Here is an 11,088-nt window from a genome sequence, read left to right as displayed (position 1 = left end):
TGCTAATGTACAGAGCTCTGTAGAGCTGCCCTGGCAGCCTGGGGAAACCCAGCACACGTCAGACTCGGAACCAAGGCACATGGAGGAGGCAGATGGTGTGGCAGCCCCTCTGCCCAGGCCAGGTTTTGCAGTCCAAGGTGCTGCCCTTGTCCCACACAGGGCCTGGCTTCACACCTTGGGCAGCCCCAAAGCAGACACCATGGTCATGCTTGGGGCCAACACGTGTCTGGCACCACATGAAATGGCCTTTTGCAGAGTTCCCTGGCACAGCTAAGCTGCAGCAACTCTCATGCTGAGCTCAGCACATGGCGCCTGCAAAATAAAGACACAATCCTGTACCTTGTTCCTCACTTGATTTTGCCATTCTGCCATCAGTGATGTGCTGAGGGTGAGAGAAGTGATGGTGGAGTGCCCTCTGCCTGGGCAGGGAGCCCCAAGCCCACTGCTGCTGTCACTGGTGTCCCACAGACGGACGCTGCGGTGCTGGCAGCCTGTCCTGCCGCAGCCCTGGCGCTGCTCAGACGTTGCTGTGGGGGGAGCCTGGCACGCACCATGCCCGCACAGCCCTCCACAGGGCCCCCTGCACCTCCTGGTTGCGGAGGCTGTAGATGAGGGGGTTCAGCATGGGTGTGACAATGCAGTACAGCGTGGACACCAGTGTGTCAGCTGCCAGCGAGTAGCCAGCGCTGGGCCGGTTGTAGTTCAAGTTGGCCGTCACAAAGTACAAGATGACCACGAGCAGGTGGGCAGAGCAGGTGGAGAGGGCCTTATGCCTGCTGATGGCCAGCGGCATCCTGAGGACAGTGGCCAGGATGCGAAGGTAGGAGACAACGACGAGCAGGAAGGGGCTGAGGCCCACGAAGACACTGGAGACGTGGAGAGCCAGCTCATTGGGGCGGGTGTTGCTGCAGGCTGCCCCCAGCAGCGGTGGCACATCGCACAAGATGTGCTGGAGCTGGGCAGCGCTGCAGAAGGAGAGCTGGGCGGCCAGGAAGGTGTGCAGGGCTGAGTCCAGCAGCCCCCAGAGCCAGCAGCCCGTGGCAGCAGCCACGCACACACCACGGCTCATGACCTGGGGGTAGTGCAGGGGCTGGCAGATGGCAACATACCGGTCATAGGCCATGACCGCCAGCAGGGAACACTCGGCCCCTGCACATGCCATCAGGAAGAACATCTGTGCCAGGCACCCACGGTAGGAGATGGTTGCCTGTGGGCGCAGGCTGTTCGCCAGGATCTTGGGCACCGTTACTGAGGAGTAGCAAAGGTCCAGGTAGGACAGTTGACTGAGGAAAAAGTACATGGGGCTATGGAGATGGGGATCCAGGGACACGAGGGCGAGTATTGCAGAGTTTGCCAGCAGCGTGGTCAGGTAAATGGCCAGGAAAAGAGCAAAGAGGAAGGGCCGGCCATGGGAAAAGCCAAGGAGCATGAACTCTGTTACCTGAGTCTGGTTCATCCCTGCCATGGGGCCAGCTGCATCTGTCTTTGGGCAAAAGTGAGCAGTGTGGAGAGGAGGGGGTGACTGGGAGGCAGAGTATTGGAGCACAGCCACTCACAAAGCAAGGGGGCCACTGTGGCTCTGGTCCTGTCTTCGCAGTGGTTGAAAGCTTCCTGTGTTGGTATTTCATAGACACTGGGATTTTGGAGTCCCGTGGTGGGTACCTGACTGCAGAAGAAACACACAGAAGAAACCAAGAACAGGGGGGCATTCACCCAGGGGCCATGCTGGGGTCCCCTGTCAGCCCAGCCACTGGTCTTGATGAGCATTCCAAGCAAGTCTCTTCCTCCTGGCTGCAGTTTTGGTGACTATATGCTTCCCTGCCACTGGACAGGTCACAGCATTCCCTAGATGGCACAGCCACTAAGCTTGCTCTTCCCCACCCCTGGGTTGGGGATGTGCCATCACCCTGCACCAGTTAAAATGATAACTTTCCTTTATCCTGCCTCATGCTCTGCAATAACCAGAACTTACAAAGCAGGAGGTTCACTCACAAAACCAGAGATTCCAACCACAAAGTAGGGGTTCCATTTGCAAAAGCGCAGATTCCAACAAAGGGCAAATCATCATATGAGGATTGTGGAGCCACAGGCAAATTTAGGCTATCAGGGATCTCCTGGCCTGGCCCTCCCAACTTTTTTTTCCGTGAATTTTCACCCTTGACCAGTGTGAGAGTGACACATGAGCCCAAGACCAGGCTCTGCTCTGGTGTACTCCCTGAAGCAGGAGACCTTCTCAGAGCATTTTGGGGACCATTCTGTCAGTCTTCCTCCTGCAGGAGCACAGATAGGCTCATACCCATCATGGGAAGGTGTTCCTGCAGGAGAATGTGGCTCTCCTCACTAAGCTCTGCATCCCATGTGCACTCAGGTGAGCAGTGTAGGTAGCCTGGAGCATACAACAGCATGGGATCCACTTCTCTCAGAATGGACTGGATGGTTCTGTTGAAGGCAGCAGGAACAGCCATAGCCTGCTCAGACCACCCAGGAGCCCTGGGGGGCAGCACCAGGTTCCTCCCTGAGCAGTGTGTGACAGGGACCCGTTGAGGGGATGTCTTCCCGTCCCACTCACCTCCATGGCCAAGAGCAGAGAGTGGATGGCACCTGGTCCTTGGTAAGAGAGAAACACTGCCTGTATCCCCAAGTGCTGTCCTGTGTCCCGTGTCCCAGGTGCTGCCTTGTGTCCCACATCCCAGCCACGTCCCAGGTGCTGTCTGGTTTGCCTTACCTGCATGACGAGAAGCCCATGTGTCCTCAATGCTGCGAGTGCAGAAGCTTTTAATCCTGCAGGCGCACTGGGAGGGGCTTTCAGAGGTGGCTCCTGATCAGTGGCAGGAGTGAGGAGCAGCCCTCACCAGTGTGCACCAGTGGGATCTGAGCCCACAGGACCCACCTTGACCTCCCATCCTGCTCCAGCCTGTGCCAGGTGCAGAGCAGCAGCAGACCCTGCTCCAGCCCCACAGGAGCTCTCATGCACCTGGGCTGCGGCACCTGGACATACATAGGAAGGGGCTGCCAAAGGGGCTGGGACCTGCAGTCCCTGGCCCTGAGTCCTTCCTACAGTCCTGTTTTACCTGTTGCAGGGCTGTGAGGTGTCTGCACCAGCCATTGCCAGCAGAGAGGGGCAGCAAGGGGGGCTGGCCACACTGACAGCAGCACACCTGTGGGGACACAGCATGAGGTGACTGCATGGCACCTGCACTCTCCTGTGCTTTCACCACCTATGCCAACCATGCCCACCCAGCCCAGTGCAGGGCTCCCTGGAGGGGGGATTGTAGTCCAAGGGCCTTGGAGAGAACCTGTCCTGGTGGGCTGCAGCTCTGGCAGTGGCACCAACTGGATGAGACAGCACCGAGCAGCACCCAGAGGGCTCGGAGGGCTCGGCAGTGGCTCTGATTCATATGGGGGGAACTGCCTGCTCAGAGCCCAGAGACATTCCTGGCAGAAGAAGAAGGTCTAGCTGGATTTCACCACAGAGTGCTATGGAAATGTAAAGTGGGAACCCCGGAAAACATGAGGACTGCCACAGGGAGTGGAACTGGAGAATGAGACAGAGCCACGATGGTTTCTGCGGCACAGGAGCAGTTGCTTCACTGCAGTCTCCTTGCAGCCCCTGTTCCTGGTGATGGGGCAGCAGGAGATGGTCTGAGCATAAGCTCTGGATCTGGAACATCAAGACTCGAGGAGCTGAGTGGTAACACCTTTTGGCAAGTAGGGAAAGTGTAGGTAATACCCCACACAAGGATAAACACGTGTGGAAATCCAACACAGGCACAAAGGGCACTGCTGCCTCAGTGAGAGGATACACAGGTCAGAGGGTGTCTGGAGCTGGAAAAGATGAGCAGCAGATGACTGTGACCCTGTGTGTGTTGTGGAGCTGTGACTGTGACCTCCGTGTGCAGCGCTGTGACTCTGAGCCCTGCCAGTCTCCAAGCAACTCTCAGGTAGGAGAGGTGGGCTGGCAGGCCAGGGAGACCACAATCACAGGACTCTGTGACACAACCATTTGCTTTGGGTTTACAAAATTACACCTTTCTCCTGTGGCAGCAATAAGCATTTCCTTGTTTCACATAGAAACGTGGTGCTGTGGCATTCCAGTACAACCTGGCCAAGGTTTTTGGGGAAGGCACATGCTGGCAGCAGTCAGAGAAACCCTCTCTCACTCTGATATTTGAAAAGAGACTTTACTGAGAACACAAACACTTGACAGAAATATTAAAATATACTGAAATCTCCACAGATGCCAGAAACTTAGTTCTGGTAGTACATGTCTTCCAGACAGCCTTTGGGAAAAGAGATGTCAGTGTTTGTATCCTCCTCTGGTCTCCTGAGGGATATCAAACCTGGCCATGGGGATCCAGCAGTAAATCAAATCTCCATGAACTTGTGAAATGTTAAGGGAGTTGTCTTTTAAATCAATTTGGGGGTGTACCCTCTAGGATTGGTCCCAGAACCTGTAAATATTCCACACTTCTGTAAATCAGACTCTTACCTTACCTTCTCTAAGAATGTGTTGTACTTCCCAAATCCAGGTGGCTCTGTTGTAACACTCAGAACTTCTCCCAGTCCTGTTTCCCTGCTTGTTTTGAGGGATGCACCTTCCAGCTGAAGTATTCTTTCTCCAGCAGAAACCACCATTGCTCATATCACAGCTCTCTGCAGGAGCTCTGCCAGGTGGTCCTGGTCTCGTTTGCACAAATGCTTCACTGGGGACAGGGACAAGGAAAATTGTAGATTTTGTCTGAATTTTGGCTGTTGGTCTTCCTCCTTCCTCCGTGTTCCATTGTGATGAGCCTGGCCCTGGTTTCAGGAAAAACACCCTATAGGGACTGGCAGAGAAAGAGCTGTTTGTTGTCCCCAAAGCCATTCCTCCTGTGGGCAGCACCCACCTGGCTCCAGTGCTGGGCTCCAGCTCTGGCTCTTTTGGGGGGTGGCCACTGGCCTGTCCCTGTGTCTATGGGAGAGGTCATGGATTCCTGCCTACTTTCCCAACACTTGACAAGGAAATTTTTTGGCTGAAGAAAACTGCATTATCTTAAGATTTTGTCCAGTTTAATTGACACTTGTGATTAAGAAGACCAGGCAAGGACAGTTGCATTTGTATGGTCTAACCATAACTGAACAAAGCTGCTCCAAGTTACGTGTTTGCCACGGGCTGATGCTTGCACAAGCCCCCACAATGTGAAGTGACCTGTTACCCTGGGGCATCACCCCTGCAGAGCACAGTCTGGGGCTGGGCCAACATTTGCAGAGGCCTGGAAATGGAAAGTGGGATCCCAGCACCAGCTCCAGGTCACTGATTCTTCCTGGCCAATTTGTGCTCCTATCCCCACCAAGCAGCACTTTTGCCTCATGGTTGCTCATGGTCCTTCCTGGGCAGCTGTGGCACCTTCTGCCAGTCTCATCCCTCCCCACCTCTTCCCATGACCAGCTAGGAGCCAGTCCCAAGGCTCCTGGTCCAGGTGTGGGCATCAGCCCTGCTCCCGAGGCCAATTAATGCAATTTTGGCATGAGGTTGAAGTTGGAGAGGCAAGTTTGCATGTTCTCAGTTTTCCCACTTGGTTCCATTCCCCACAGACTCCTTTCCACAGAGAACAGGTCACAAGTGTGCCAGTGACAATTACGAAAGCCCAGAGCACTTCACCTGCTCACCTGGCATGTTTGTGAGACGTGAAAATAAGGCCCACAGTGGGCTGTTAAAAGTTCTGGGCTGTTGGAAGTTCAGGGCCATTAAAAGTTCAAGGCAGCCACTCTGCTCACACCTGCTGGAATCGGTTGCATCCAAGTGCACCATTACCGTGCCTGCACTGACCTCCCAACTTTGAAATGCCTGTGGACATTGAGATTCCAGAGCCATTTGCAATCCTGGTTGTGCCTCCTGCTCAGCTGGTCTGGAGCATGATGAGGTGGGAGATGGTTCATTTTCTGTGCTAGGGAGAAAACACTCCCAATCTGTGAGGGGTTTTCTGCAGTTTGAAGTTTCTCTCAATCCTTGTTCCTCCTGTTCTGTTCAGTGGCACTGTGGAAAGGCAGCAGAGAGTGCACCTGTGACCCCCAAATCCAAGACCCCCCTTTGTTAATTCCTTGACACTTTTGAGTGTGGGGATGAATTGGGTCTCTCTGGCACAGTCCTTCCTGAACATCATTACTTCTGTTTGCCTGGAATTTGATTCTGTGACTGCTTTCCCAGGCTCCTTGTCTTTTCGATGTGAAAACCCTCAACTTGGTACAAGATCAAAGCCAAGAAATCCTTGGCACCCTACAAGCTCTCTATCTCTGCACAGTGACATGCAGCTTTAGCAGAGAGACAAGTGGCTTACGCAGTCAGAGCTGAAGACATAAATTTGTCTTTATTTCATTGCATCCATTTTCCGTGTCCCAAGCCTTGGAAAGATCTAGACAGGGGCTGCTAGGAAAAGGGCAGATCAGCTGCAGGGAGGGAAAATACAGAACAGCCAGAGCCCCCAGGGTGGGGCTGGTCCCAGTTGCTGCTGTGCTGGAGGAAAGACAGGCCTAAGGTGATGCTCAGGTGCCCACATGGCCCCTGTATGTCCCCTGCACTGCAGCAACGCCCCAGAGTCCTCGCTGGTGGCACAGGCTCTCCTGTGCCACAGGTACCTGAGCCACAGCAGCACAAAAGGAATTCTGGAGGTTGCTGAGCCCAAAGCCTCCATACAGGGGCTCCTGGAGCAGGGAGCATCCCAGAGGTATAAAAATAGTAACAAAGTTCTTGTCATGTCTTGGTGAAATTTCCAGTGTTTCACATCTTTCCCATTGCCTCATGTCTGTTCCCAGGACACCTGAGGTTCCTTTCACTGCTCGCACCTGGGATTTGTACCCATGGACGAACCTCCCTGATTCCCTCAGGTCTGAGCAGTCCCAGCCCTCAGCCTCTCCTCACCTGTCAGGTGCTCACATCTCCTCCTCAATCCATGCAGGACTCCAGTTCTATCCAGGCTGTCTTGTACTGGGAAGCTTGGAACTGATGACAGTGCTCCAATGTGACCTCAGCTGTGCCACACGGAGGGGACAGGGTGTCCCTTACCCATGGGCAGGTGCTCTGGCTCCCAAACCCAAGGAGCTCTCAGAGCACCACGGTGTGTTGCTGGCTTAGGGGTGGCATGTCCTGTCTCTGGGGCAATGGGTGCTCAGTCTGAGCACCTGTGCTCAGGTACAGCCTCAGGGCAGGGGCAGTGTCCGTGTGACACATGGCAGGTACCTGAGTCATGGTGGCTGCGAGCTGGTGTCACTCTGTGACAACTCTGCTGAGCCCCAGGACTCTCTGCACTGGGAATGTTCAAAGGGGTCCTTTCCCCAAGTGGAATAATTGCAGGTGAGTAGGAAAAAACCCCTGAACTTTAACAGAGAAGTGTGAGCCAGGAATTATCAGTTAGTGACATGCCAAAGGAATATCCAAAAAGAAAAGCACAATGTAAAGAAAGCTGAAAAACAGTCAAGTTTAATAATTACAAGAAAAACAGAAAACCAAGTAAAACCTTCAGGAATCAATAAACCATCAATTTGTAAAATATCAATACAGTATCAAAAGCACTGGGGACAGCAGCTCTCAGACCTGTGTGAAGGCACATGGGATCCTGAGCAGATCCACCCTGGACACTGCTGGGGACAGGGACAGCAGCAATGTCCTGCAGATCCCTGGATCTGTACCTGGAACAGAACAACGACCATTTGACCCCAGACAGGAGGAGGAAAGAACACAAACACAAGATGTGTTTGACCATGATAGCTCTGGGCAGCACTTCCCAAAACGGAGCATTGTCAGTCACTGCCCAACCCCTCAGAGAGTTCTGGGAGCAGACACAGTCCCTGCCTTGGTCTGTGACACCAGAACACTGGTGAACACAGGATTGTCACCAGCTGCAGTGACCAGCACCATCCATGCCTGTCTCTTGTCTCTGCAGGAAGGGGAGTTTGGCTCAGCCTTTGTGTCCCAAGCACAGCACAGCACACCTTCCCTAGCCCATGTATTTGGAATTACCAGAAGGAATAATTCCCTCAGTACAACACAGCACTGTAACTGGAACAGCAGCACTGTAAAGGCCTGTAGGAGGACAGTGAAATGTGCTAAACCCCTGCACAGGAACAGATCTCACAGGGAACCACACAGGGAAACACAGATCAGCCTGCCAGGACCTGGCTCTGCACCTCCACACCCAGCCGCCCTGCACCACCAGCTATCATTCCATCACTTATCTGGATAAATAAATGGCTTTGTCCACCCCTTTTCCTAAGGACAAGGAACTGCCCAGAGAGGCCACAGACACCGAGGGCTCCAAGCTGCCCGCAGGTATTTCCTCATAAGGCCTCATGTGAGGAGCTCCTGAAAAAGCTCCTTAGCCTCTGAGACCTGCAGTTAAATTCATTATCCAGCCCTGGACTGTGAAATCAGGAAATCCAGAGCTCCACAGCCACGACTGAATTCCATCAAACCTGCTGCTCTTGTGCACCAGGCAAACCAAAAGAACAAACCAGAGGATCCTCACTGGCACTGGGCTCCTCCACACCTTCCTGCCAGGTGCTTCCACACCTTTGTGCTGGACCAGGTCAGCCCAGGCCCAGCAGAACTCAATGGATGTGCCAACATTCCCGTTGGGAGTGGCTCCACCTGACACAAGTCAGGACACAAACTGCAGGACAGCCTTGCTTCCCTGCCCAGCTGCATGAGAACAGGATGGTTCATCTTGTCCTGCTGATGGCTTTTTAAGGTTCTTTTTCCCTTTTTTTTTCCCTAAGGCACAGTGGGAACAGCCAACACAGAGAACCTGAGGCCTCCCACCAAAAGCAGTTGCATCTCAACTGGAACAAGCAAATCCCACTCCACCTGGCCATTGGACCAACTCACCTGTCCTGTTCACACCCAAACAAACTCGAGGGGCCAGGGAGCTGTGTGGCTGGACTCTGTCACTGGCAGCACTGCTAGAGGAGCTCTTCCCTACAGCACCCCAGCACCTGCCTGCTGCACCAACCACCTGATCCAGGGCAGCACAACCTGACCCCAGGTACCACAACATCCCGTGCACGAGGCTTGCCCTCTCCCACGGTCCCTAAAACACGGCACAAGTCTGTGTCTGGTGCCCCAAGAGAGCACCCACGGGAGCTGCCAGCTCAGCAAACCAAGCCCTGCTGCAGGTCGGTCAGGTCACCTCTGCCTCGTGCGCCTGGAGCAGGCGGTGCACGCGCTCCTGGGGGCTGCAGAGCACCTGCCCACGGCGCAGCCGCGGCTCGTCCTGCTCGTACCAGCGCTGCTCGTCGAACTCGGGGAAGAAAAAGGCAATTTCTCTGCTGGCTGAGGCGGGTGAGTCTGTCAGAGAGGAGGAAAAGGTGATGGGTGATGCCTGTCTGGCACTCCAAACACGTGCTGGGCGTCCAAGGCAACTGGCTCGGCCACACCTGGCCAAGCGTGTGCAGACTCTGCACAAGGGAACACACCATTCACTCCAAGTCCCAGAACGAAAGCAAAGGCAGACAAAGCACCATCGTTCCCACCTTCCTGAGCACCAGCCGAGCAGGACAGGCCTACCTGAGCCATGGGTGGTGTTCCTGGTGTCCGTGAGGCCATAGGCTCCTCGGATGGAGTCCGGGTCAGTGTGTCGGGCTCGGAACACTTTGGTGGGTCCCATCAGAGATCTCCAGAGAGGGACAGCATTCTCATGGGCCAGGATGTAAGCCCACATGGGGCCACTGAGGGAAGAGTCCAGGAGGAGCACAAGGAAAGGTCACAAAGGGGTACAGCTCTTTGGTCCTTGCAAACCTGCACAGTGCAGCTGCCATGGAGCTGCCACACTGCAACCCCGGGGAGGGGCACGTTCCTGCCCTGCCAGGCCACAGGAAAAACCTGCCAGGGCACCAAGGCCACGATGCTGGCACCAGTAACCTATGGCAGGTGATGGCATCCATCGGGGATGCCCCTCCCGGGTCCCGCTGCTGTCCCGGTAGGGCCCGAGCCTCCCAGCTCCGCACATCCCCGCACACCCTCCGCGGCTCCCGGTGGGGTTCCCACGGCCGGGCGGCCTCTCCACACGCGGGTCACTTGCAGCGCGGGGCCGCCCCGCACACCTGCGGCAGGTACCTGGCCATGAACTCCACCAGCCGCTGGTAGAAGAACCGCCCTGCGGAGAGACGTGCCCGAGTCAGCGCCCGGCCTGGCCCGAGGCAGTGCCCGCCCCGCAGCCTGGCTCGTACCCGCGTGCTCCCGGTAGAAGCGGCGGCTCTGCTCGAGGCCGCACCGCAGCTCCTTGGCGCGCACGATGAGGAACCGGTGGCGGAGGATGGCGGCGTGCACGGCCTGCGGGACAGAGGCGGCGCTGGGCGGGCGGGCCGGGCTGTGCGGTGCCCGGCGGTGCTGCCCGGCCCTCCCGGCGCTCACCTCCCGCACCAGCGGTGCTGTCCGGCCCTGCCCGGCCCCTCCATCGCTCACCTCCCGCACCAGCGGTGCTGCCCAGCCCTGCCCGGCCCCTCCATCGCTCACCTCCCGCACCAGCGGTGCTGCCCGGCCCTGCCCGGCCCCTCCATCGCTCACCTCCCGCACCAGCGGTGCTGCCCGGCCCCTCCATCGCTCACCTCCCGCACCAGCGGTGCTGCCCGGCCCCTCCATCGCTCACCTCCCGCACCAGCGGTGCTGCCCGGCCCTGCCCGGCCCCTCCATCGCTCACCTCCCGCACCAGCGGTGCTGCCCGGCCCTGCCCGGCCCCTCCATCGCTCACCTCCCGCACCAGCGGTGCTGCCCGGCCCTGCCCGGCCCCTCCATCGCTCACCTCCCGCACCAGCGGTGCTGCCCGGCCCCTCCATCGCTCACCTCCCGCACCAGCGGTGCTGCCCGGCCCTGCCCGGCCCCTCCATCGCTCACCTCCCGCACCAGCGGTGCTGCCCGGCCCTGCCCGGCCCCTCCATCGCTCACCTCCCGCACCAGCGGGTGCGCGGTCGCGTCCGGCTTGAGCAGCGCCAGCGTCAGCTGCAGCCGCGGGGCCGCCATGGCCGCGCCACAGGGGCGCCGAGGGGGCGGGGCCTGGGCCGGCAAGGGGCGGTGTCTGAGGGGGCGGGACCGCGGAGCACAGAGGGGCGGGGCCGGCA

The 11,088-nt window shown here is 57.0% G+C and overlaps 2 protein-coding genes across 3 annotated transcripts; both read right to left on the bottom strand.

The window, feature by feature from the left end:
* Nucleotides 1-517: 517 nt before the first annotated feature.
* On the bottom strand, nucleotides 518-1,465 carry LOC139669603 (olfactory receptor 5V1-like). Its single transcript, XM_071550102.1, has one exon. It carries the CDS (start codon nucleotides 1,463-1,465, stop codon nucleotides 518-520), a length of 948 nt encoding a protein of 315 aa, XP_071406203.1.
* A 5,969-nt stretch (nucleotides 1,466-7,434) lies between these two features.
* LOC139669626 (nucleoside diphosphate kinase 6-like) lies at nucleotides 7,435-11,020 on the bottom strand. Of its 2 annotated transcripts, XM_071550132.1 has the most exons (7): nucleotides 10,916-11,020; nucleotides 10,201-10,303; nucleotides 10,088-10,127; nucleotides 9,539-9,699; nucleotides 9,164-9,319; nucleotides 7,895-7,994; nucleotides 7,435-7,672 (listed from the first exon to the last, which is right to left on the bottom strand). In XM_071550132.1, the coding sequence occupies exons 1-7, from the start codon at nucleotides 10,988-10,990 to the stop codon at nucleotides 7,540-7,542; spliced, it is 768 nt and encodes a 255-aa protein (XP_071406233.1). In that variant the 5' UTR covers nucleotides 10,991-11,020; the 3' UTR covers nucleotides 7,435-7,539. The 2 variants fall into 2 exon arrangements, with proteins under 2 accessions (XP_071406233.1, XP_071406232.1); XM_071550131.1 differs by lacking the exon at nucleotides 7,895-7,994 and having other exon boundaries at nucleotides 7,435-7,665; nucleotides 9,162-9,319.
* Between the last annotated feature and the right edge of the window lie 68 nt (nucleotides 11,021-11,088).

Source organism: Pithys albifrons, chromosome 3, assembly GCF_047495875.1.
Source record: "Pithys albifrons albifrons isolate INPA30051 chromosome 3, PitAlb_v1, whole genome shotgun sequence".
NCBI classification, from domain to species: Eukaryota; Metazoa; Chordata; class Aves; order Passeriformes; family Thamnophilidae; genus Pithys; species Pithys albifrons.
This window is presented reverse-complemented; position numbering and strand designations above follow the sequence as displayed.